General features: G+C 41.9%; 1 protein-coding gene across 1 annotated transcript; it reads left to right on the top strand.

The window, feature by feature from the left end:
* The first annotated feature begins 579 nt into the window (after positions 1-579).
* Positions 580-26,023, top strand: vill (villin-like). The gene is made up of 20 exons (XM_018751515.2): positions 580-667; positions 4,115-4,197; positions 7,066-7,140; positions 7,616-7,809; positions 8,349-8,457; positions 9,643-9,753; positions 11,072-11,277; positions 11,472-11,550; positions 11,970-12,068; positions 12,600-12,753; positions 13,022-13,122; positions 14,102-14,239; positions 14,593-14,751; positions 16,827-17,006; positions 18,726-18,871; positions 18,996-19,140; positions 19,390-19,578; positions 21,002-21,070; positions 23,573-23,824; positions 25,305-26,023. Exons 2-20 carry the CDS (start codon positions 4,129-4,131, stop codon positions 25,416-25,418), a joined length of 2,589 nt encoding a protein of 862 aa, XP_018607031.2. The 5' UTR covers positions 580-667; positions 4,115-4,128; the 3' UTR covers positions 25,419-26,023.
* Positions 26,024-27,925: the final 1,902 nt, after the last annotated feature.

Raw genomic sequence — 27,925 nt, 5'->3', positions numbered from 1 at the left:
GAAAAGTAGATGATTTTTCATTGAATGAATTCTTAGTTTAAATAAATAACTTTTGGTCATGCTGAACAAAGTGGGACTGAGCCTTTTCTTTTCATATAAGATGGGACTTCCAAAAGAAATGATTAAATGGGACCAATAATGTGAGTAAGACATTCCTGATGCTCACATACAGATGGAGGAGACTCTTTTCAGTGTCCGTCCTCTTTGCAGCCTCTTTTGGATGTTGCTGCCATTGGTGCCTTTCAGAGGAGGTGTGAGAGAAAGGAGGAACGAAGCCTGTGTTCATTAGAGTAAACGGGGAAAAGAGGGGTGCAGTGGCACAGTGGGTTGGACCGCGGTCCTGCTTTCCGGTGGGTCTAGGGTTCGAGTCCTGTTTGGGGTGCCTTGCGATGGACTGGCGTCCTGTCCTGGGTGTGTCCCCTCCCCCTCCGGCCTTACACCCTGTGTTACCGGGTAGGCTCTGGTTCCCTGAGACCCTGTATGGGACAAGCAGTTCTGAAAGTGTGTGTGTGTGTGTGTGTGTGTGTGTGTGTGTGTGTGGGAAGGAGGGGAGAAATAGCATGAGAAAAGAAAGAAGGGGTGTGGACCCATTCATCCACACACTCCCACACCAGAGCACTCGGTCCACTCTGCATACAGCTCTCGTTGCAGCAAGAAGGCTCCCAAGGTAGGGCTTGTTTTCACACTTTTACTCATGTCATAGCTGTGTTCCCACGGAGTAAAAAGAGGTGTTTTGCCATGTTGAACACGTTTGCCTTGCTTCACAAATGTGTTTGAGTTTTGTGTTAATTCAACTACAAAGAGGAAAAGGACAAGCAGAGAAAATAGGCTTTGGATTGACCAGAGCTGAATATGTTAACTGCTTATATGCTGAGTATACCTCTGCTTATTTCTCAATTACAAAAGGTCAAATTGAAATGCATTTGACCTCATGTTAATTTTGATTTTCACTTTATTATTTATGCTTGTTGTAACAACATATCACTGTTTCTGGTCATTCTGGACACAGTCACAACAGTCAATCATCACTGTTTTCAGTTTGTTTCAGAAATGTCCTCTTAAAATTTTCAACTTCCCTCTCGGAAACAATCTGTAGTCACTATAATACCATAGGTGCGAGGTCTTTTCATGGTGATCCAGTGGAATGAAGGTAACTGAAAAAGTTGAAAAAGACCTTATCACCTGGATGGACTCTTTGGCAATATCATCTCACAAGTAATGACCTTGAGACTCTTTTTACAGAACGATACCATGTGTTTTTCGTTACTATGGTCATGAGACAAATGAAATGTTAAGTGTTGCTGTTGTGAATAGTGTTCTTGCCCAATATGTGCCACCTTATTGATGGATGGAAGTGCCACTGAGTTGGACTCACTGACTCACAGCAACCACAGGCATGGTTCCCAAAGCAAAGGGGGATGGGTTCGCTGATACTTTCTTCTGCACAGGGAGAAACATGCAAACTGCACACACTCTGAGCTGGACTGAAAGCCCACACCCACTGTGACCAGCTTGTTAGAGTGTTAAATGTACATTATTTAGGTGTTATTAAAGATCCAGCACCCTTAGAGTTCGCTCGGCACACTCTGCCGGCCGTTGTGTGTGATGGGTAAGCAGCTGAAAAGCAGTGTTTCTTCACAGAGTGTCTCTATGTTGTTTATCAAAGCAGTCTCTTCGAGAAATACACTCTGATGGCATTTATACAAATACATTTCTTGATAAGGGTTAAAACACAGACGGTCCTCCTGGAGTTCTGCTCTAATCATATAATTTTTTTCCACATACTTTATTCACCTAGTTCTGGTGTGTATCACTGATATTTGTCATATTCACCTGACTTTCTCACCCCGTAGCAACTTGCAATGTTAATCTACCTACAATTATTTACCAATTGACACAGGTGAGTAATTTTTATTGGAGTGATTTTAGGGTAAGTACCTTGCTCAAAGTGAAGCTGAAGGTAAGGCTTGAACCTGAGAGCTTTGGGTCTAAGGGCAACAGTACCAACCACTAGCCCACCAGCTGGCTGCTGGAACTTAGATGAAGAAAGAACTTATATTTTTCAATAATATGTACATATGACTTGTATCTACCGAAGCAGCACACAGTACAACAGTTAAAGCTACCGCTCTTGGACCCAAAGGGGCCAGCCTCAAATTCCATCTCCTTCTGTATTATCCTTGAGCAAGACTCTTATCCTGAATTGGTTCAATAAGAAATACACAGCTGTCAAAATGAGTAGACACTTGAAAGCTGCTTTGGAGAAAGAGAATCGATGAGATGTATATGTAGCGTGAAGTAATGTTGGTGTTTAAAAGGTGTGTTTTAATCTTTTAGATTTGCAATAGTTGAGAAGTTCGGGGAAGAGTAACGGCCACCGAGTTGCATTCCACTCATGTGGGGCACATGTTGCTTCCGGTTGAAGCATGGTCATTTACCACGACCTTCTTCCATGGCCGTCCTTGGAGTATGAGCACAGAAAGAAAACGCAGATTGCACACAGTGAGAGCTATAGGTGAACAGAGGCACAAAGTTCAAGTGCTGTGAAGCACCAATATGAGCCACTGCTCCATCATGTCACCACCCATACATGCTGTGAATGTGAGTGTGTGATGCCAGTAACTTCCAAGTTAATTCACTGGCAAAAACTGGGTGAATTACTGTGTTCTGCTGAACTCTATGCACATGCTGACTCAAGACATGCTCCCATCGTTACATCAAATTGAAATAATGAAAATTACAAAAAAAAAAAAAACATGCACAACAGGGTACCAGAGTATTCGCTCATTTTTCTTGCAGAACCACTAGCAGTTTGATTCTCTGCGGTTAAGGGGATGTGCTTCAAAGAAGAAAAATATTTTCAAAATAATGTATCAGAAACAACAAGTAACAGTAAAGATCAAGAATTTCTTTCTCACATAGTTAACTAGTGATGGTGTTTTTTTGTAATTTGAGAAAGTACTTGAAAAACTTGTTACACAACATGTTCATACCTTGTAGACATTGATGAATTAAAGCACTCCCTTCATTGTGTTTTTTTTTTTTTTTACTGGTATGACTCAGTGTTTTACTTCACTCCAGATTGTGAAATGAACTGAGGAGGTATTAATGAAGGGTGGGAACACTTTGTAGCCCTAAATATCCTGTTCCACATCACCTGAGCAAACATGTCTTTCCAGTTGCTGTTGCTGCTCTCCCGGTAACTGTTACTATGTTGTTGAAAAGTGTGTGGAGGGAAGGACATTGTGAAGGCCATACTGTCCTTGCCCAACTTACCAGGGTAATTGGTGCCTGAAAATGTTTACAGTTCTCTTGTGAACTCTAATAAATAAAGAGGTCATCACCATTTGTACTAATTATAAGCATTTTAATGCCTTCTTGAGCATAAAGTGTTACTCTTAGTAACTTAACAAGATAACTAGTCCACTAAATTTTGATTAGAGCAACGCAAACATGCTACCTCCCTTTTTTATTCCATATCTGATCTGTCAAGGTCATCTCCAGTGACTTAATCATTTTCTTTGATTGATTATATTTTCATTGTGCTTCTTTCTACAGAGCAGGGTGTGTAACCAACTTTGACAGTTACGTACGTTTTCCTGAGTGGACTGGTTTTATTTTACCAAAATCATATAAAAATCATGACACTGTCATAATGTGCATGGCAAACTGAGATGGAAACATCATGACTAATTTCCTGTATCAGTTCCTGCTCTACCTTGCCTATTTTATATAGTGTAAGCAAATCATCACTAATTCTTCAAAAGTCAAAGCTCTGAAAGGTAAAGTGAGCAGGAAATTAACTATTCCCTTGCACAGATTTTCATGTCTGCCACCACGTTAATCCTTTGGAACATGACTGTGACGTGGTACAGATGACGGTGGTATGTTATTAGTACAGGGTGATGACACTAGACATAGGGATCACATGGCAAAGTCTGCAGCGCTAAAGCTTCATCAAACATCCATTGCAGGACATATAAGAGCTCTTGTGAAAGGCCAAAATACCAAAATGTGGTCTGTTGGTCCATTCATAAATTTCATAAAACAGACTTTAATCTTCCACACATTTGCATTTTCTTGAGTGAATCCATTTACATTCTTTTTCTCTTAGAGTTTCACACAACGATGGAAGAAATTCCTGAAGCATTTAAAACAATCCGACGGACACCTGGCTTGCAGATATGGACTGTGAATGTAAGTATAACAAGAACAACAGCAACAATAATAATAATAATCACACACACACACACACGCACGCACGCACGCACGCACGCATGCACACACATACACACACATTGACTGAAATGATTAGTCCCGAGCGGGGTCGAGGCAAACCGGAGCCTAACCCGGCAACACAGGGTGAAAGGCTGGAGGGGGAGGGGACACACCCAGGATGGGATGCCAGTTCGCCACAAGGCACCCCAAGCAGGACTCAAACCCCAGACCCACCAGAGAGCAGGACCCAGTCACTGCAGCCCCCAGTAATAATAATAATAATAATAATAATAATAATAATAATAATAGACTACCCAAAGGTCAGAACTGTCATTTCTTGCTACAGCTCCTCCGTTCTTTATCTGCTCCCACCTTTGCCTTGTCGACACCCTCTCTTCATCCTGCTATTTCTTCTCAGTGTCCCCTCCTCGACTCCCTCTTTACCTACCAGAACAACCTCTTTCAGTGCAGCTGCCGTGTACAAACTCTCAGAGATGCTGTCTCTGACCACCTCCCCCTTTCCTCCTTCTGCCTTTGGATCCAAGTCTTTCGCCAGTGCCACTATGTGCACCTCTCAGGGAGTATGAGCATAGATGGAAAACGCAGATTGCACACAGTGCCCCCCTTTCCCAACATTTTCCACATCCACACTGCTTCCTTTCTGCTCTTGGAGAGGGGTTGGTGTCAAGGGGCTATTCAATTCAATTCAATTTATTTTTATAGAGCGCTCTTCTCACACAGTGACACAGAGCGCTTTAACACAGGCATAAGGCAAGAAAAACAGATACAAACAAGGAAGACAGTCAACTAATGGCTACCATAATGAAGTACTTTTTATAGAGCTAAAGCCATTGCAGAGGCAACGCTAGAACCATTGCTGCCAGCATCTGTGTGCTTGGACCATCTCCCTCTCGTTCCAAGACATGTCCAGGTTCCTTACTCTCCTATCCACTTGCCATCATCCCCACCACTGCTTTTCTTCCCCCTCCTGGGAATTTCGCCACTTTCTTTCAATGCTCCCGCCTTCCAGTCAGCCCCCTCCAAGAGGTACCCGCCTTTGCACCCGCTATTCTTCACATAGCACAATATCTCTCAACTCCCATTAACATTCCCAGATCAGCTCCGTGACTCAATAGCCACCTCAATCAACTTTTTATGTCATTTTTCAGATGTAATTTGTCAGATTTGGTTTCAGTTCGGGCATTGTTAACAAAATTATCCTGTATCCTCTATAATCTGCTTCTAGGCACTGTAGCCTCATGAAATTTCATCCCTTCTTTCCTCAGCTGCTTTTTAAGGCCTCTTTCTATGTCTGTCCGATTGTTTCTGCCTCTCCCCTCATTGCACGCAATGCTCTTTCACTCTGAAAACCTCTCTCTTGTCCATATGAACAAGAAAAGTTGCTCTGAATCCCTTGACATTATGAAACTATTTTAGAGACTAGTGTTGCTCTCCTACATAAATCAATTAGATTAAAATCACGCTGCGAATCAATAGCGGGAAAAGACTGAGTTTTGTTTCACAATCCACGGTTCGCCCTGCTGCTGGAAGATCTACAGTTTCCACAATGTCCAAGCACCTTGGTTCATTTAAAAATCAATCACAATTGCAGCTCTCAGCAACTGCCTAATATGCATCGGATCATTACATTTCTCTCCTTATTGACATCACCATGGAATCTGTGTTTGCTCCAGTCTATTATGGCTTCTTATGTACTTTCAAAATCACCTCACTAAGCTCTCAGCATAGTTCTGAAATTCATCAATACAACGTACCATACCACATAACTCCAGCATCGCTTTTCAGCTGAAACACAGTAAGAAGGATCAATTCACAGGGACGTCCCATCTTTCATCCCTGACCAACCACATCAATCTGGCCCTGCAAAATTCAGCATAGCTAAATCACCTTTAGACACACTCTCAGTAACTCCATCAGAGCACCTGCTCCTCAATGAGCACAGCACTGTCACCACCCCCACCAATTTCAAAAGTCACCAGTTGAGACATCCCCAAATTTAATTTGATTTAAACTGAGTTTAAATGCCTTTAACTGACAGACACGGTGACCTAGTCTTAATGTGTGTATCCTGTATGCCACGCCCACGACCACAGTCCAAACAAGCTCCTGGTTGTAATCAGCAGGGCAGCGTATAAAGGGAGCCGCTCCACCACACTCAAGTCAAGGAATCTTGTATGACACAACCGTCCCATAACCGTCCCGCTTGTGTTATTGAGCTTCACCCTCGCCTCGCCTGACCTTTACACTGCGTTTCCCTTCCTTGCTCCCTCGTTCACCTCCTCGTCCTCGAGCCCTGCTCCCTATGGCTTCCACCTTCCCCTCATTTCACCGACCATGACTTTGAATCCTCGCTACCACCCCGTTCGTCGATCCACCGTTTGCCTCTCCACCGACCACGAGTACCTGTTTGATCCTCGTGTTCAGAGAAAAAGATGCTGCACTTGGGTCCACAGTAATACTTCCAACTTCTGAAATATTTTTGTTTGAATCAATTCTCGAGTAATGCATACAGAAAGGATTAAAAATAGTATATTGAGTTCTACCTCCTTTACTACATTTCATCATCTCGGGCACCAAACTACTTGTGTTTTTTTATGTGTTCATTCTGTGGACATTTGCAGTTAGTTTGTTCTAAGTCTGTTGTTATTTTACCAAAAAAAAAATGATGCAACTGTTTGATACAGAGAAGGTGTGGAGAAATGCTCTGGACTGCTTTTCAGCTGAATCTTATTTCACGTCCCACTGAAAAATGAGTACAACTTTATGCAACCGGAAGTAGTTCTGCTTAATGTGAAAAGTGTAGTGAAAGGAGACTTTTCTCTACAGAAAATGCAAATGGTTCCTGTCCCAGAACAGGCCTATGGAAACTTCTTTGAAGGCGATTGCTACATCGTGCTCTATGTGAGTATCCGGTACCTGAGGTGCTTCCTTGGCCCACTGTTCTGAGACCGGTTTCAAGAACAAAAAAATAGAATAACTACAGCCAGTTTGCTGCTTGTAATATTATGTACAAACAAACCTGTATTTATTCTGGTAACACCCCAAACACATTGACAGCAGTATTGTACATCTCTTCAGTCTTAGCCTTTCCACATGTCCATCATTTTGCCAATGCATGACATTTTTTAAGAAATGGCCGTGTATCTGTCACCATCGTCTTTTTTGCTGTACTTCTGTTTTGCTTTGTTTTTTGCTTTTATGTTGCTTAGAATTTTGTGAATCATTACAGTTTTCAAATACAGTCTTTTATGGTAACACAGTTGTAGTGTTTTTTCAAGAAGCTACGTACCAACTAGGTTAGATGAGTCATGTGCCATTGAAGATAATATGATGTGTGTGTTTTTGTGTGTGTGTGTGTGTGTGTCTGTGTGTTCAGACAACTCTAAACTCTACTGGTCAAATGGACATCCATTACTGGATTGGAAATACCTCCTCCCAAGATGAGCAGGGGGCAGCTGCCATTTATGTCACACAAATGGATGAGTTCCTAGGTGGCAAACCCATCCAGCACAGAGAAGTACAGGGTTGTGAGTCCCCCAAGTTCCAGAGCTATTTCAAGAGTGGCATGGTGTGAGTATGCCATGGAAGCGATGTCTGAAGCTATTAAAGTGATGAAACATGGCTCACAACAGTTGTTCAGACTTCAGCTGTGCCATGTGCTCTCTGGGACCCTCACAACAGCAAAACATTTCTGTTATTTCAGTCGCAGAGGGTGGCTTTAAAGTAGATGAAGTACACTGCCTGTACCATAGTACTCAAGCCTTCCACTCTTCTGCCTGAAAGCTCTTGTTTGTCAAGCAGCTGTTTTGTTTTTCCACGAAGCAGGTAGCTGTCTGGTCCATCACCATGCACAGAATAAGAGCTAAAAAGGGCAGGGCTGTGAAATGGAAGCAAGTCCCTATTCCTCATCGACCTTTCGCTCCCAGGGATGTGTCGAAGTTCTTGCCGATAAACAGAGCTGTGATTCTCAATTGGAGTCTGAATCTGAAAAAAATGTTTGCTTATTTCCACTAAATAAACCAACAAATATTAATGAACATGTGATGACATTTTAAGACATTCCAACTTTGGCTTTGAGGTAAACTTGTAAGAGCACTTTTCCTCCTCAGTTACAAGAAGGGTGGCGTGGAATCCGGATTCCGACATGTCGACACGAATGTATACAACATTTTGCGGCTGCTCCACATCAAAGGAATGAAGAACATAACAGCCACTGAGGTTTGTAGTAATGGGGTTAAGAAGAAATTAACTTCTGTTTGTATGCAAGTTTTACATCTTTACATCCATAACTTTTGGAGCCTAATAGAAGCTCAGTCGGAGTTTTATTTTCCACATGTTGGCTCCTTTGGGAAGGACAATGACACACAGTGACACACCCCAGTGCCTAGGGGCAGCAAGAGAATGTAGGTTCGATCCCCACTCGGCCTATGTGGAGTTTGTGTGTTTTCCCCGTGTTTGTGTAGAATTTCTCAGCGTGAACCAGTTTTCTCCCATGGTTCCAAGACATGCAGTTCAGTGGATCGGCAGCACTAAACTTCCCAGAGCCCCAGCAACTGGTTAGTCAGCGCTGGTCCCAAGCCCAGCTAAATGGTGGGAGCTGACAGCAGGAAGGGCATCCGGTCCTAAATTATCTACCCCAACCACACTTCCAAATAAATGGGTGACACTGGGGTGCAGCGAGTAGTGCTGCCATCTCACAGTGCCTCGGTGGTGTGATAGGATGTCGGTTTGATGGATTTGTGTGGGTTTTCTGGGGTGATCTGGTTTCCTCCCACAGTCCAAAGACATGCTGTTCAGGTTCACCCATAGTGTGTGACTGACAGAGAGTTCGTGTGTTCCACTGGTGTATGGATGAGTGACCCATTGTAAGTAGTGTATCTAGCAGTGTAAGTCACTGTGGTAAATAAGGTGTGTGGGCTGATAACACTGCATAGAGTTCATTGGAAGCCACTTTGGAGAAGAGCATCTGATCAATAAACAAATGTAAAATGCATGAAAACAAAACCACATACACACTTTGGTTTCTTTACTATCTCTTTTATTAGTGTGAAATATTTAATTTCGGATGTGGTGACACTAGGAGACTGTTCACTAGTGGTGCATATGTGTGTATGATGAGTCTTTTCTCCCCTCGGGGTTTGCTATAGGCTGGACTCTGTAAATGCGCACTGGAGCCCATCAGCAAGTCTTCTTGTAAGTTTCACAGGTGTTGCATCCAATAAAGACTTTGAAGGTGTTGGAAACCAACCTGGACGGGTAGCGTTTGTTATTTTCTGGAGCCCTAAGTGTCTAGGCGGACCCGACAAGAATGCTCGGTTACATTAGTTTAATTAAAACCAGCAGGAATGATGGTACAAGCAATGGTACGAGCTAATTAAAACAAACTTTGTGTTTTTTTCATAGGTGAATGTTTCCTGGAATAGCTTCAACAAAGGGGATATATTTCTGTTGGACATGGGGAAGGTGATTATTCAGTGGAATGGCCCTGAGAGCAACAGAAGGGAGAAACTCAAGGTTAGTGTGTAATATTAATAATATTAATATCGACACCACTACATAGCACACGATGTACCGTGCATTACACTTAGAACATCATGTTTGGTGTTTTGGTCTTTCATTTTAGGAATTCCTCTTAGTTCAACATTTAGTTAGTCATCTGTGCTGCAACTACATACTAAGTAAAGCAAAAAATATCAACTTTCTCAGTAGAAGCTATTGATTTTCATGAGCGATATTTTTGAGCTAAAATTTTTTTCAGTGCTTCTTCAAATTGCTAATGAACGGATGATTAACAGATTTTTTTTTATGGCACGTATAAGCATACCATATATATCCTTTTAAATTGTCAAAAAGCATTACCAACATGAAGGTCAACATATCTGGATTGCTAAAAATGATAGTTCTGTTATAATGCGTGAAGGCTTATCCACTGCCTGTTAAACAATGGATAAACCTTCACACAGCTACTGCTGTTATGTAACATAAATGTTTATATATACATATGTATATATGCATATATATATAATAAATTACTAGAAAGGAATTATCGAAATTCAGATAAACCTTTATGAAGCTACTCGTGTGATGAACATTGGTTCATATGGTGGAAAGAAAGAAACAAACTGCACTTAAGAATCACACGTCCCATCTAAGTGCCTCTTCCTGCTAATGTAATGAACACATTGTATTTTCTATACATGTAAATAATTTATAATTTTTATTTTTTCTAAAGAAGTTTTCTTATAATTCAACTTCTGTGAACTGAAAAAGCCTTAGAATGAAACAGTTTTACCTTTTGTCACGTCCACACCCACAGCACAAGCAACAACACCTGACTCCACACTAACTCATGAGTAATCACTCACCTTATAAAGACCCTCTTAGGCTCCTGTACCGTTGCGGAATCTCGTTTGGACAACCTCCCTTTCTCGTGTTACTACACGCACTCTTGCTCTGTCCACGATCTCCGGTTTTTTTTGACTCCTTGCTTCGTTCTCCGACTACGTCTATGGATCCTCGTTCCTGTCCTGTTCGCCGATCGACCGACCCTTTGCCTGTCCCTGGTTTTGAGAACTCGCCTCTTCCCTCAACTTCTGACAAACAACGCTGCACTTGGGTTCAGCCATCCCGGCTCCCCGTGTTCCGCGTGGCACCTTTTAATTCAAATCTAGGTCTTTGCCTTTTAGTCTAGGTCCTTACCTATTAGCACCTGTATTTGGCCATTCACACTACAATTTATTTCCATAAACATGGTAAAAAAAAAGAGCTAGATTTTCAGGACTATCACTGAGATGGAAAAGATCACTCAGTCTTTTGTGACACCTGTGCCAAGGCGGTGCTGCTGGCCAATGACATCCGGGACCGTGAGCGCGGCGGAAGAGCCCAGATTGCAGTAGTGGAAGGAGGCTGTGAAGGAGACTCCCCAGAGCTGATGAAGATCATGGAGACAGTCCTGGGGAAGCGGGAAGGCCCGCTGAAGGAAGCCATCCCTGATGACAGGCCTGACCTTTATCAGACCTCCAACATCAGGCTTTACCAGTATGCATCTCCAGGATGCATTTTGCATCAGTCGGTGTTCACCCTGTATCTGTTGCTTTTGCTGTCTTCTGCATGTGTAGAGGACTTGTTCAGAGCAATAGTTCATTAAATGTTATTTTTTCCCTCTGGCGTTCCTGTGCTTTGTGCTTGTTTCTTGTTTGTCTCTTTCTAAGTATCTGTATCTCCTCCCCCAGGGTTTCCGATGCCAGTGGCAGCCTTGTTGTCCAAGAGGTGGCCACCCAGCCTCTAACTCAGGATCTTCTCCATTCCTCAGTAAGTACCACGGGGCTTCATTCTCTTCATTCACCCACTGTTTTCCTCGACAGCAGCAAGTTAGCTTCATGGAATGATAGATTATGACTGTAATTTATTGTATTTACTGATTGTCTGTAGGAAAAGCCCGAAATGTCTGGATTGAAGGCAAAGGTTTTTTTAAGAGAATTATCTGAACCTAAGGCATAGAAAACAGCAAGAGAACAGCTATGAATATTGACTTTGTGCTCTACTTAGATAGTTGCACAAACCCTCCGACCTTTTCATAAATTTTATTATAATCACATGAAAGCATTTATATGTGCATATCATTTCCACTAAAGAAGCAGGATAACGGAAGTATCCAAAGACTAATAAAGCAAAGCCACAAAAGCATCTGTGCTTTATAATGAGTTTCCCCTGCCTTCTGGCTCTCCCAGGACTGCTATATTGTGGACCAGGGTGGGGTCAGTATTTCAGTGTGGAAGGGGAAGGATGCCTCCCCGGAGGAGAGGCGCTCAGCGCTGTCAAGGGCAGTGGTAAGTGGCTCCTGGTGGTATTCAAAAAACTGACTGTACTTTGACCGTCACATGTCTGCATCTGTAATGTTTTTTTTTGTTATGAAATTCACTTTTGTTTACTCTGAGTTGTATGTCACTGTATGGAGAAAGGTGCTCAATTAATAAATGCAAATGTAAATGCTGCTTCTTCCTGGAATCCTCAATTACAGTCTGATAGTCTTTTCCGGAGACGGTATGTTTTTCCTTTTGAATTTGTTTTCTTCATTTGATAAATGAGAAAGTCGTGCAAAAATGCCTATTTTTAACTTTTTCCTGCAGTGTCTTTGACTCTCTTCTGTTTAGGCTCACATATTTAATGACAGCCCTGCATGATTCAGTCTTATGTAGAAACATGTACAAAATATAGATATAGACTTGGTAAACCATACATCACATGTAGCTCTTGGTATTTTGTCTGATCTAAAGCTGTCCATGCAGCTTGTCTTATCATGTAATTGAAAGGAAACAAAAATGAAATGGTCAATAAGTGACAATATGCTTTTGTTGCAGGGTTTTATCAAAGCAAAAAACTACCCCTCCAGCACTCATGTGGAGGTGATGTGTGAAGGTGGGGAATCAGCTATGTTTAAACAGCTCTTCAAAACCTGGAAGGAGAAAGGTCAAACTCGGGGCCTTGGCAGCACATACTCAGTTGGAAAGACTGGTAATTTGATGAGTTAGACACTGCAGTCATATCATTAGCAACAGTCCAACATCCCAACCCATAATGATGGGAGAAAACTTGTTAAATTAAAGCAGGAGAACAGTAACAATGTAAATTATTATGGTTAGTTAAAGCATCCACTGTAAGACACAGTGGATGACATAGTTCATAACGTGATTTTAACGTCACTAGTGATGTGTGTTTTTTGAATGCATTCCCAGTAAGAGTGAATGTATTTTTTCACCACCTGTGTTCTATCTGCACCCAGCCAAGGTGGACCAGATCAAGTTTGATGTGATGCAACTTCATGCCTGCCCTGAACTTGCTGCCCAGGAGCGTATGGTGGATGACGCCTCCGGGGAAGTGCAGGTGAGCGACACAGATCCGGGCCAGGGATGGACACTCTTTGCCATCGAGGCCTTGCTAGGCTTAGATACAAATATCCGGATATTTTTGGAGATATTCAGAAGTTTCTGAGATATTGCAAATTTTTCAAGATTTTTAGAAAAAAACTGATATCCTGGGATATTTAGAAAAATGAACCATAGTTCTGAGTCTACTTTGAGGGTTTCTTTGCATTTCCTTTGATTTTACTGAGCTGGCAAGCTGATCATCCAGCAGCTTTACTATTTCATAATGTATCCCACAATGTCTGGTGCAATCTAACGTGGAGAATATGGATCGTGAAGACAGGCAAACCCCCGAAGCTAAAACGTCCAGTACTAGTACAGCAGTGAGGGAAAATGAAGTGGTGTCCCTTTTAGATCATCTCAAAGCTCTAGCATCAAGTGATTTGTCTAGAAAAAGAAAATTGTCGACCGGTCCTCAAGGGAATCGTCGTTCTCTGTCAGCACCTGGGAAAAACGAGCCAAACAAATCAGTCAAACAAAGAGTTGATGAAGGGCTATTAGTAATGACTGGTTGAATGCTGATCCTTAGTGTAGAAATCTAACAGCCAGCCTCTGTAAAATGTTCTTTGTTGTTTTGGATTTGACACACTTTAATAACTTTTCTGCCAACCCACTGGGACACTGGAATCTGAATTGGGCATGAAAGTTCTGAGATTCACGTCACTTCAAGTAGGTAATAAAACCGTTTTTACGAGTTGATTTGTCAGTCTCATCCTTTATCTTTAAAATAATATAAATATGTATATAGATATTTAGGCATTTTTGAGGATATTTAGAAAATTTTACGGGATATTTAGAGAATTTTTTTCGAGATCTTTCAACATTTTTTTTTGGGAATTTCTAGAAACATGTTTAGGCCAGTTTTCGAGATATTTGTATCTAACCTTATAGGCCTTGCCACCATTTCCTTTCAACACTACCCTTGTGTTGCTTGTCAGGTGTGGCGAATTGAAAACCTTGAGCTCCAAGAAGTGCCCCAAAACACACATGGTCAGTTCTATGGAGGGGACTGCTACTTGGTGCTGTATACCTACATGAAGTCCAATAAGCAGCAGTACATCCTTTACATGTGGCTGGTATGGAGGAAATTTTCTCTTCTTAATCCCTGTAGTGTGAAAACAAGCAAACAAGAGTCACATCTTCATTTTCAGTAGTTCTCAAAGTGCTCACATGGCCGCATGGCTTTTTCAGCAGCCTTCTCAGACACCTTCTGAACATATACTGTAGTTTAATCGGGAAAAACTCAGTTAAATCATTCGGTACCCAGTTCAATTCATTTAATAAAATGTAAATGTTTACTGTAAATACTTTTTGTTGTGAGGATGGGGTTGGTTCTGTGGGTAGATGCTTTCCACAAAAGAGAGCATATATATAGAGACGGGGAAGGGTTCAAGAACTCCTTCTTCACATGATACATGTAACACGGCAGGGACGCCATGCCACCCAAGATGAGATCACTGCATGTGCCTATCAGGCTGTTAATGTGGACAACAAGTACAACGGAGCACCTGTCCAGGTCAGGGTGACCATGGGCAAGGAACCCCGCCACTTCCTTGCAATTTTCAAGGGCAAACTCATCATCTATGAGGTGAGATCACCTTACTCTTCTCATTTCCTGTTAATAAAGGTGTTGTGAGAAAAGATGCTCTTTAAAAGGTAACAGAAAGTCAGGAGACCAGCAGCAGACACAATGTGACAATGTTTTTGTCATTTCTCTGTCACCATGGTGAAAAGAGCACTTTAGAGAAATTCTCCCTTTTGGCACCATCTCCCAAATATTAGCACTCGCACCTCAGCATTCCAGGATAGTTTGTACCAAGAGCCCATAAGGTTATTAATTTTTTATCTCAACAACTGCATCAAAAGACTTCACATGTTATTCTTGCACATATTTTCTGATGTTGTAATTCGTTTTAATCTTGTGTCTATTGTCTGTGTTTGTATTTAGTATTTTTCCGTCTGTGGAAGAGTTTTGTAACACTAGGTGCACATGGCAACAAACCAGTTCAGTTAGTTTTCATAAAGTGCTTTTGCACCATAGTGACACAGAGCACTGAACAACATTACAGGGAATGATACAGTTTTAAGGGGTGAAATACTGGAGAGAGAAAAGAAGAATAGAGAAGAAAGTCTCTGCAGGATAGCTGAGGTCTGTAATAATACTAGTTGCCTTTGTAAAACAACATGTGCTACACCTGTAGAGGAGGGAGAAGGGAGGTGTGTTTCAGTAAATTCCTGAGCTCACCTCACCACCCTCTGTAGCGTTTTACGCTCCTGGACTGAGCAGGTGCCGTACCAGGGTATAATACAGCCATTCAGGTTGGACTCCACGATACGCTCCTAGAAATTGGTGAGCAGAGATGGAGACGTTTCTGGCCTTCTTGGACATCTGAGAAAGTGTCGCCATTGATGAGCCTGCTTTCATAATCGCCGAAACATGTTGTGTGCGTCCGCTTCAGGCTGCCAGTGATGATGACTCCAAGAAACTTAAAACTTCTGACCTTCTGATAGCCTCTTCTCTGATGTAGATCTGAGTGTGGTTTTCCACCCTTCTTTCTAAGCCAAGGACTAGCTCCTTGGTCTTGCTGACATGAAGGGAAAGATTGCTGTCCTGGCAAAGCTGCGTCAGAAGGCAAATATCTCTCTTTGTCTACCGTCTCTTCATTATTGACGATCAGGCCTATGATGATGGTCGTATCAACATCAAATTCAACTGCGGACTCAGCACACAACCAATTGGAGCATCTGTGTTGGGGATCAGTGTAGAAGTGACACTGCCAGTCCACACATGCTGGAGTCTACCAGTTAAAAAATACAAAATTCTGTTACAGACAGTGACACTAAATCCCAAGTCATGGAGCTTTACTAATCAGTGCTGAGCTTTAATAAATAGTGCCCTGCCATAGCAGATTTTGTTATGAAAGAGATATGAACTGGAAAAAAAATGGCATCCTCTGTGGACCGGTTGTGATGATATGCAAATTGTAGGTGAATTAAACTATGTGGGATATTCCACTTATTATATATTTATTTCACTATAATTGAAATAAGTGTAGGGGGTGCGGTGGCGCAGTGGGTTGGACCACGGTCCTGCTCTCCAGTGGGTCTGGGGTTCGAGTCCCGCTTGGGGTGCCTTGCGGCGGACTGGCGTCCCGTCCTGGGTGTGTCCCCTTCCCCCTCCGGCCTTACGCCCTGTGTTGCCGGGTAGGCTCCGGTTCCCCGTGACCCCGTATGGGACGAGCGGTTCTGAAAATGTGAAATAAGTGTCACCAATATATAAATATTAAGACAATTCACTATTACCTTCCTTGGCACAAGGATAGTTTTTGTATTTCTGAAGCAAGCATGGACCATGGTTTCTTTCGGTGAAGTATTTAAGATATTACAGTCTTTAAATACACCTGATAAGTGATGGTAACAGGTTTTAAGAACATCCTGAAATCCCACCCAGACCTGATGTTTTATAAATATTGACTCTCTGAAATACGCTTTACCTCATCCAAAGGGACAAAAAAGAATGAGTCACAGACTTTTGTTATCAGCTACGAGAGAAAAAAGCAGGTCTTTTATGTCAGGGGAGAATAGTTTGCCATCAGGTGGAAGCTCCACCTATAAGGAGCAATAATCAAACATAGAGAGAACAAACTTGTCCTACCTGTACAGGGCGGAACTGGGCGAGCTGGGGTGGTGAACCCTGACCCTGGAGTGAGGCTCTTCCAGGTACGAGGGGAGCAGGAGTGGAACACCAAGGCCACGGAGGTCCCAGCCCGTGCTTCCTCCCTCAACAGTAATGATGTCTTCCTGCTGAAAACTGAACAGATGTGCTACCTGTGGTATGGCAAGGTGGGACAACCTTGAAACCATTTCATATCCATTTCATGTCATTCATGTGTCCTAATGCTACATAAATTTGATGCTCTGTAATCAGCTAGGGTCTTGATAGCAACACAGCAGGGTGTCTGTGTAACAATTTCCATCATTTAGTCATTTTATAGCCATGTACAAGAATATACATGCATTTTTAAGCTTTTATTATTATTATTACTATGGTGTAAATGTTCATGCACCGTAACTTTATGATCCTCCCCAGATAAGCCTTTACACAGTTGCTTCTCCGGCATTGTATATGAATGTTTGTGTACCTTATTAAAAAAAAAAAAACTGTAGGAGGTTATCAGGATTCATCTATCATACGTTTTATACACTTACTCGAGCGATGAACATCGGTGCATCAAGTGGAAAGTAACAAACTAGGTTTACTTAAGAATCACATGTCTGCAGCCATGTCTCTTTCTCTTAATAATGAACACATTGTATTTTCTCTGAGATGTACGTTGCTTTGGAAAATACACACACACACACACACACACACACACACACACACACACACAGATTGACTGAAACTGCTTGTCCCAAGTGGGGTCCTGGCGAACTGGAGCCTAACCCAGCAACACAGGGTGTAGGACTGGATGGGGAGAGACACACCTAGGATGGGACGCCAGTCCATCACAAGGCACCCCGAGCAGGACTTGAACCCCATACTCCCAATATTATTATTACAGGCAGAAACACTGGGTCACTGTCACATAAAAAGGTAAGAACATAGCATAATATAGAAAACAACTGCAAGTATAAATCAAGGGTCACAAATAACAATGGTTATTAGGAATGATCCGAAGGAACTGAAATTGTCCATGTCTGAGATAGTTCAATTCGGTTTATTTTTATAGAGCTCTTCTCACACAGTGACACAGAGTGCTGAACAAAGGGATAAAAGAAACAAATGAGACAGTTGACTATTCTATGCTAGAGTAATACATTATCCATACAGTTATTAAAGCTATAAGTATGTCTATTGCCTATGGAGAAAAGAAACAAAAATCTCCCAGCTGAAACTGAAGGGATGAAAAATACCTCTCGGGTCCAAGTGCCAGTGGCTAGTAGATGGCACCTGCTCCGAGTCAGTCTTCTCTCAGTGGTACTGTTTTAGATGTTTTCGCTTTCAGAGAGTGTTTTGAGGGAAGAGTAGAGTAATCCTTGACTTCCTTAGGACAAGGTATGTCAAGTTCTGTCGAATCAAATAACTTAAGATCAATATTAGAGGGAAAAATATCAAAATGGTTGGTGTCTGGAGTGGAGCCACAGAAAATGACCATGTGACCAACCCAAAGATCGTTCATGTCCGATACTCAAGTTGTCTTCCAATTCATGGCCCATCAAAGTCCGGTCTCCCTAGTGCTAGACAGGGTTTGCAGCTCAGTGATTTTTGTCCTCTTAAGCGATTCAAGGTATGTACTGTACCTTGCTCAAGGTTACTACAGTAGAATCAGGGATTTTTTGCAGAACTCAGGACCCGCTGACTGTAAGGCAAAAACTCAAACCACCACAGTAACTGCTAACCAAATTTGAGTTACTGCTCCATCTGTTAGTGATATTTGTATATTTTATATTTTTTCTAATAACGTTTCGGCCAGTATGAAGTCTGGACAACAATAGGTAACCAAACGTATATCTCTACCTGTGTGTGCCTACATACTCTTGTTTGTATGTTTCCCTTCACAGGGCTGCAGTGGGGATGAGAGGGAAATGGGAAAAGCTATGGCAGACCTTCTTTCCAAGCAGGACAAACAGACGGTGATGGAAAGCCAGGAGCCAGCTGAGTTCTGGGTAGCACTGGGAGGAAAGGCACCATATGCCAGCAACAAGAGGTACACTCTTTTGTCATGAGAAAAGATCTCCAGGACAGATGTTAACTATGCATTAACTATAAATCTTTGTAGGCACTAGAGTTAACTCTTTGCAGTTACCCATCTGTATCCTATGATCTGTCAGACTTCAGCAGGAGAAGCCCCTCCACCAGCCCCGACTGTTTGAGTGCTCCAACCAGACAGGCCGCTTTTTGATGACAGAGATAGACGAGTTCACACAAGAGGATTTGGATGAGGATGATGTCATGCTGCTTGACACTTGGGATGAGGTGATGTTGCCTCTGCATCTTGAGTAGAGCTGTTGTTACAGAGGTATTTACTGAAATAGTTTATTAGGTTCCTTTTTATTATGAAAGGTATCAGCAGCCTGACTACGGCATCAAGTTGTACATGACACATTTCCCTCCACTGTGCAGAGCAGTATACAAACATTTTTTTGTAGCAGTTCCAGTGAGATCTGTTCTGTGCTGCACTGTCACAGTCATCATCATTGTCTTTCTCACCCCATGCCCACCCAGATCTTCCTGTGGATTGGCAGGTCAGCCAATGATTACGAGACCAATGAGGCACATACCAGTGCAGTGGAATATCTGAATACCCATCCAGCAGGCAGGGATCCTGGGACACCCATAATCACAGTCAAGCAGGGTTTTGAGCCACCGACCTTTACTGGCTGGTTCAATGCATGGGACCCTCATAAGTGGAGTGTAAGTGTGACCCTTTATGTTTTCAGCTTCTACACAAGGGCCATTATAGTTACAATGCACAGTAGGACTGGGACATTTGTATTACTCTAAACCAGTATATATATTCATTTAGATTATCTTTCACATATATAAAATTTAATTTTCACATTTACATTTATTCATTTAACAGACACTGTTATCCAAAGTGACATACAATGCACTGAAAACAAAATGCATATTACCAAGAGAAAGAGGGACATACTGTAGATGTAAATACATAATACCCAAAAAACAGTGAGATTTTCTGATGTCACCATTCAAATCTGCATACAGAATCGCTAGAGCACGAATTTGAAACAGGTTACATAACAATAACATTGCATGAGTAGCAGCATACAGAGTTGGTAAGAAATACAAAGATATTTGTGACAAATTACATAAAGTAGATTTATTGAGTAGACAGGAGATCCAAAGTGAAGTGAGCCTGAAAGAGATGTTTTAACACCCTTCCTGAACAGAGAGGGATTCAGCAGTTTTGAGTGAGGGAGGGAGACCATTCCCCCTCATAGGGCACCTGATAGCGTAGTGGTTAGAGCTGCTGTCCTTGGACCCGAAAGGTCGCAGGTTTCTTTCCCACCTCTGACTGTGGGACTCTTGAGCAAGGTACTTACCCTGAATTGCTCCAGTAGAAATTCAGTCAATTATTATTCCAAGGCTTCTAACAAATTAAGCAGGAAAAATGGATGAGTTGTCCAGTTTGATAGAGACATTTCGACAGGTGGACGAATCAGTTGGGAACTGGATACCGGTTTTGGAGGTAATGGGAAGCCTGGGAAGAAATGGTTTGTTCAAGAGCTGAAGGGATGGGATCAATAGAGCAGCTGATGAGTCTGTGTGAAAGCAGGAGGCTGCTGATCTCATGTTCCTATAGGTGGTGGTGAAACATGGAGAATGAGGCTTTTCTGGGAGCTTCAACATGATTGGCATAAGTGGATATCAAGAACTTGTGAACAGTGAGAGAGGAAGTAGGAGGAGGAGGGCAGTTTATGTGAACTGGTGACCGAGGGCTAAAAGGAGATGAAATGGTCAGAAACATGTGTGACAGAGAAAACAGGAAAGCTTCATTTTCTGGAGAAGACATGGTCAAGGTGATGGGCTGTTTCATAAGTAGCAGAGGACTGAAACCTAAAGAGGTCCAAGGACTGCAGGATCGACTGAAGGCTGATTGTAGAAGCTGAGTAGTTTATATCAGCTGAGAACTAAAACAGAAGATATTGCATGATTAGCAACTAAACAATGAAGTTCTGCAATTATTCTAAACCCAAGAGTAAAGTGTAGTCCACATAAAACCACACTATTGCATTATGGAGCTGACTAGCAAATTATGTATAAAATATTAGGGTGAGAAACCGTATAGTAATAATCATATTTCATTCTTTAACAGAATGGATATTCATATGAAGAAATGAAGAATAAACTTGGAGCTGTTGCATCCATCTCAAATATTACCATTGTAAGTAACTTTTTGTGCTGTTTTCACGCATGAAACATTTTTGAGGGGAATAAAGAAATTCTGAGAGATGTCCACTGACAGTCAAATTCACTGTAGTACTGTCTCATTTATTTCACAGGGAAAAAGAAGGAAAACCAAAATAAATCAAACACATTTGTTAAGATGAAACATTTTTCTGTCTTGCATTTATCAGGAGATATACATGTACATACATTTAACTAATGCCTTTTTCCAATAAGTTGTACAACTCAGAATGAACAAAAGTGGATCCTATAACAAAGGACTTAACACATAAACACAATTATTCAAGCCCAACATGTTTGATAGCAGTTTCTTACCACAAATATTTTTTGTAGTTACCTATAGAACTGTTGTATTAAGGGAAAAAACAGGTAGATAAAAAGCGTGTGATCAAGGAATAACTTATGAAGGTATCAGGAGCTCAGGATGGAAATGGATCCAAATGAAATGATTTTTGAGACCATTCTTGAATGCTGGAAGGTATTAAGCAGTTCTGAGAAACAGTTCATGAGGTATGAAGATGGGTTAGAATCTGTAGGCATCCAGGTGACAGCCCTTTGCCTTTTAGATCATAACTTGAGTCTTAACTTGATGTGGGTGTCAAGAACACACAGAGGAGTGGATTGTGGTGAACCCAACTGCAAAATTTATTTACATGTGATGCTTGCAGTTAGTGACATGTGGAGACTAGGAGACAAAGAGGCTTAGAGATGAAGAAGGAGAACATGGCAGATGGGACAGTGATGACAGACTTGGGTCAGGACTGGAGTTTCAGGAATGGTCTTCTCTAAAGTAAGCTTGAAGTCGCATGCAGCGTTCCCTGGGGGCTGTATATACAGGTGCTTCTCTCAGTTCTTTCCTGATTGTGGTGATCAGGTGCAGGTGTGTGGAAATTAGTACAGCAGGAGAAAGGAAGGCAGGCGGAAGAGATTTTAAGTTACAGCTGAACATAACAGAGTGCAGAGGCCAAAGGGGGGTTAGTAATGCTGATGGAGTTATAACAGGAGATGAAGAAATGGTCAGAAACATGAAGCAGAGTGACAGAAGGGACAGAAAAGCCTCTAGGAAAGACAAGGTCAAGATGATGCTTTGTCTTCTGAATAGCAGAGGACTGAGACATAGAGAGGTCAAAGTACTGCAGGAGTGCCTGAAGGCTCATAGTAGAGAAGTTGAGTAAGTCACATGCAGAAGGCTTGTTTCATGCATCTTCACACACATACACCATCTGAAACTGTTTGGCCCAAGTGGGGTCCTGGTGAACCAGAGCCTAACCCAGCAACACAGGGCACAAGGCTGGAAGGGGAGGGGACACACCGAAGAAAGGATGCCAGTCCGCCGGAGGGCACCCCCAGCAGGACTTGAACCCCAGACCCACCACAGAACAGGCCACCACGCCACTGCACCACCATGCCATCATGCCCCCTTCATGAACCTTCTCAACATGTAAATTGAAGTTACCCAGGAGGATCAGTGGAGTGCTGTCCACAATGAGGCTACTGAACAAGATATCAAAGTCATCCAGGAAGCAGCCAGGAAGACATTGGAGAATGACTCCTGTGGTCAGGGTGACAATAGAGACAACACTGAATTCATAGCAGAAAAGATCAGGAAGATAGAGAGAGAGAACTGAAAATTTCCACTGGGGAAAAATAAACAGGCTTCTGCCTCCATATCTTCCTGAATGATGAGGGTTGTGAGAGAAGGAGTAGTCAGTGGAAATACAGCTGGAATGGCTGTATTTTCTGGGGTAACCCATCTTTCAGTCAAAGCCTGGAGGTCAAGTGAGTGGTGGAAAGGATCTGCTGGGATGAAGTCAACCTTCTTCACAGCGCACTCCACAGCTCTGGAGGCCCATGGAGAAACTAAAACGGGGTTGAGGAGTTAAGGAGAGAAGATACACCAGGTTACTGTTGCAGAGCAAATGTTTGGATCTCCAAGGGCTGATAATGTTTGGTCTTGGTGCCACAGACAGCTTCAGTGTTAGACATTTTTGAAGCAGAACACAATATGGACAGTAGAACTCTGGTAGTAGCGGTGCCCTCGCTTGATGGACTCTTGCAGGTAGACTCAGCTGGAGAGGATTGATGGGAGATGCCAGAAGACAGTTGTAGTAGTCCAGGCAGGATATCACCATGGCCTGGACCAAGAGTTGCATGGAGTCTGTTGTATGTGCAGGATTGGGTTGTGGTTTCGATGTATTGAGAAAAAGACAGAGTTGACTCAGTCATTACTCCCAGGCTCTTAGCTGATGAGGCAGGAGATATGAGCAACTTGTCTGGTTTGACAGAGAGTTCTAGATGAGAGGACAGATAAGCTGGTATGAGAGAACAGCATAGATGTTGTCTGCAAATGCTTGTGTATCTAGCAAGTGATCAACCCAACCAATAAATATAAATGGCAGGTTATGGTTTTGTTTATAGTAAAGTCATGTAATGTGATAATGAGAAACTCAATTTAACTACACAGTACATGTATTTGCAGAGCCTTAACAACACAGATCTGAACCAGAAGAATGGGGGCTTTGCACAGATGAACAACATCTCTGGTGGCCAAGTCAGTTTCCCACCATTTTACAAATCCAAAGCAGCAAACCCCTCTCCGAGCAACAGTCCTGGTCCTGCTGTGGCTCCCAGCTCTCCAACGTGTAAGAAGGCCACAGGCATCCCAGCTGAGCTGCTGATCAACAAGGGTCCAGGGGAGCTACCTAATGAGGTGGACCCTGGAAAAAAAGAGGTGAGAACCCAGTCCACAGGTTTTAAGTAGAGGCATCCCTTTTATAATGAATGCTTGCATTATGAGTTGCCGGGTAGGCTCCGGCTCCCTGCGACCCCGTATGGGACAAGTGGTTCAGAAAATGTGTGTGTGTGTGTGTGTGTGTGTGTGTGTGTGTGTGTGTGTGCTTGCGTTATGACAATCCCTTTTATGGTCATATTACATTGTGACTTATGAACAATGCACTTTGACCATAAAATCTGGATAAGGAAGTATCATTTCAGACTTACAAAAACATATTTAAATTTAAAGTACATCCCTTGGTGACTTTCAACACCACACAAGAGAAGAAGTGGTCCTCTACATGCAACACGAGCATCTTCTATGCATGACAGTTGTCAGATATCCATACTGGCAACTCTGAAGTCTCATTGCTTCTCTATAAAAACAATGAGCAATAAAAGAAAAAGATAAGATACAGCTCTGTAACAATTTACAATAAAACAGAATTAAAAAAAAATTACAAAAGAACCATGAAACTCAGATATTTCTAATTGTAGTTATCAAGAGCCTATCACAGACTGGACAGCAGCCCAAGGCAATTTAGTCACAAATTCACATGAAAGAAATCTATTTGGCTTGTGGTAGCATGGAGTGACATTTTCTTGAGAAATTCTTAAAAGCAGATTATTGTACTGCAGTCAAGCCAAACAAATTGCATGCAATAGGAAACCCCCAATGGAGTTCCCCAAACGAATTTTTCTGGCACATCTATATATCATTTGATCGAGTATAGTTTTACAGATACATTCCTACAGGAGCATTGTACTTGGAACAAGCCATCCAATCATAATGAAACATGCACAAGACATATTTGATGAAAAAATAGGTGAATATTTTGAGGTTTAATGACATATTGGCCATGGCGATTTAAATGATTTTCAATGAGTTCGTCAAAGAATTTTCTAAGAATTCTCGAATTGGGGCTGTTATGCATGAGAAACCTTTAAGTTTTAAATGAAGGCTAAATTACAGCTGACAAAAAAATTATTTTAGAAATGATCAATGAAATTGGTCATTTTGTAAATCAAGTTCTATAGTTTGTGCTTTACAAAGTAGAAGGAAGAGAAATTATAATTCAATTTGAAATGTTTCTTTTGTTAGGTTTTACATAAATGAAGCATAAACTGTGATCCTGCAATGGCCTGGTGTCCCATCAAGGTGTACCTTCTCTAGCCCTGCACCTTGTGATTCCAGCATAGGCTCTAGACCACCATTGCCCTGACTCGGACAAGTAGTTAGTGATAGTGAGATGGCAGTAAATGATCTGCGATGGGCTTTTGCTCCAAGCAGGGAGTATATTTTTTCACACTTATGTGTTGCTGCACAGGCCATTTCAGGTTTTAACTCACCTCCCGTATAAATATTTAGATGCATTCGTAAGCAAAAGCAAACTAATTCACATTTTCCTTTCTAATCCCCTCCATTGCTCTCTCTACAGGAGTACCTTTCAGACGCAGATTTTGAACTGCTACTAGGGTCTTCCAGGACAGATTTCAACCGGCTACCAAAATGGCGTCAAAATCATTTGAAGAAGGAGGCAGGGCTTTTCTAAGCAGGAAGACCCATCATCTTTCAGTTGACACAAAAAATTACTTTCACATCAGCATTTAACAACCATAGCACTGGAGGTGAAGGAAAATGCTAACATGCATTAAAAAAATGTTGGCAAAGTTATAAAGAAAGGAGAACCCCACAGGTAATCTGAATCTCTTGTTACCAACAGGATGTTTATTTTCCTAAAATACAGTTTATAGCAGTAACTAACAATACTGAAGCAACGATTTTAATAAAAATTTCAATCTCAAATTTTCATGTTGCAAAAAAAATCTTATAAATTCTTATTCTCTCTTTTTTCCAAAATGTCCTGTTTTTAAACCTCAAGCTTACACAACATTCTTAAAAATACTTGACAACACAGCTGCCTTACAGCCTTATCCTGGTACAACTATACCTGTTGTATATTAAAGGCACTTCATGTATTCTTTTTTTTCAAAATAAAATAAAGAAAACCGATGGTGGTACAGCCAGCGAATTAGCATTCCAATAGATTTTGCCCATTTAAGTTTCTTTGCCTAAATGTTAAGGGCAACGGGTAGTGTACTGGTTAGCGCTATGGACTTTTGACCCAAAGGTCACAGGTTTGATTCCCAGCTCTGATTTTAGTACCCTTGAGAAAGATATTTACCCTAAAATTGCTCCAGTAAAAGCTACTCAGCTGTATAAATAGGTAAATAATTGTAAGTGCCTTGACACTGTAAATTACTTATGAGAAATGCATCAACTAAACGAATAAATGTAATGGCATCACCTCTGTTCAATCTCTCACTATGTTCGAAATGTCTCTCTCAGATTCACTTCTCCTCTGATCAAACATGTTCAGTAATTAAAATAAACTTCTGGTGTGATTTATTTCGCTTTATACAGTACCATGCGACAAGCTGACTATACTCAAGAATCATGTCTGCTTTTCATAAAATAAATGGAACCTGGTAAATGATAAAACTGATAAATCAATAGCATGGTATAAATTAGTTAAAGGAATTTTGAATCATCAAAAAGGAATTTTGCTCCTGTTTGGTTGAAGAAGTTAGTCCTCTGGCTCATATTAGGTAATAAATAATCAGCGGCATGACAGAAGAGCTCATGTTTCTGTGCAAAAATGCTAAATGGAAATACACACACACACACACACTTTCTGAACCGCTTGTCCCATACAGGGTTGTGGGGAACCGGAGCCTACCCGGAAACACAGGGCGTAAGGCTGGAGGGGGTGGGGACACACCCAGGACAGGACGCCAGTCCATTGCAAGGCACCCCAAGCAGGACTCGAACCTCAGACCCACCAGAGAGCAGGACCCAGTCCAACCCACTGCACCACCGCGCCACTGCACCCCCCCCTAAATGGAAATATAAGAATCTTATTGCTTCTGGTCCCATACCACTGATATTGTATATAGCTGTTAAAGTTCTGATTGTGTCTTGTCTAATGAAACACTGAAAAACATGAAAAATCATTCATAAATTTCAATTCAGTTTATTTTTTATATAGTGCTCTTCTCATACGGAGGGTGCAGTGGCGCAGTAGCGCAGTGGGTTGGACCAGGTCCTGCTCTCCAGTGGGTCTGGAGTTCAAGTCCCGCTTGGGGTGCCTTGCGATGGACTGACGTCCCGTCCCGGGTGTGTCTCCTCCCCCTCCGGCCTCACCCCCTGTGTTGCCGGGTAGGCTCCGGTTCCCCGTGACCCCGTATGGGACAAGCGGTTCAGAAAGTGTGTGCGTGTGTGCGCGTGCGCGCTCTCTTCTCACACAGTGACAGAGCGCTGAACAAAGGAAAGAGGGCAAAAGAAGCATATTTGGTAAATAAATAAAAATAAATGTGGAGTAAATGTGAAGTTACAAGTGTGTCTACTGGCCACAGAGCAAACAAAAAACACTCCACTGAAAGTCAAGGGGAAAAAAAACCTCTGGGGGTCCAAGTTTCAGTGCCTCCCCCACAACACTATGAATGATAATCGAGTCCACGAGAAAAGAAAATGTGGCTTTAAGTCATTTAGTAAGGATTTCATGGAGCACATTAGCATGGCAGTTTCCTCAATAGTAATGAAATCAAAGCTACTTAGATGGTGCACGCAACATATACCGTAATGTGGTCAAAGGCAGAACACCTTACAGTGGGGTTTAATGGCTGGACTGATTGTTAAAAAAGACAATTTCATCATTACTAATAGAAATACATTGTTTATCTAGGTGTTAACCAGTTAAGTTAGTAACAGTGTTAAACAGAAAATGAGGATGATTTTGATTTCCATGAATTAATGTGGAATAATATTCACATCTGAATATTGCATTGTGGTGAACTCCATACTTACCTTTTACTAGATATTCCTGAGTACAGTAATGGCTTCTTCCTTGCCACCCTTCCAAATAGGCCAACGTTACGGATATCCAGAAAATGACTTTAATGGCTCACTGGCAGAAACTCATTAGTTATTGAAGGGCATATGTGCCTTGTTCGGAAAAAAAAAAAAAAAAATTGCTTCTTCAAGCTTTTGGAGCACAGG

This window comes from Scleropages formosus, chromosome 7 (assembly GCF_900964775.1).
Source record: "Scleropages formosus chromosome 7, fSclFor1.1, whole genome shotgun sequence".
NCBI lineage: Eukaryota > Metazoa > Chordata > Actinopteri > Osteoglossiformes > Osteoglossidae > Scleropages > Scleropages formosus.
The sequence above is the reverse complement of the archived record's forward strand: the minus strand, read 5'-3'. Positions and strand labels throughout refer to the sequence as shown.

Coding starts and splice junctions, on each gene's coding strand:
- vill (XM_018751515.2), top strand. CDS start 4,129: ATGGAAGAAATTCCTGAAGCATTTAAAACAATCCGACGGACACCTGGC. Junction 14,240..14,592: donor ACATCCTTTACATGTGGCTG/GTATGGAGGAAA, acceptor GTAACACGGCAG/GGACGCCATGCCACCCAAGA. Junction 21,071..23,572: donor CCATCTCAAATATTACCATT/GTAAGTAACTTT, acceptor ATGTATTTGCAG/AGCCTTAACAACACAGATCT.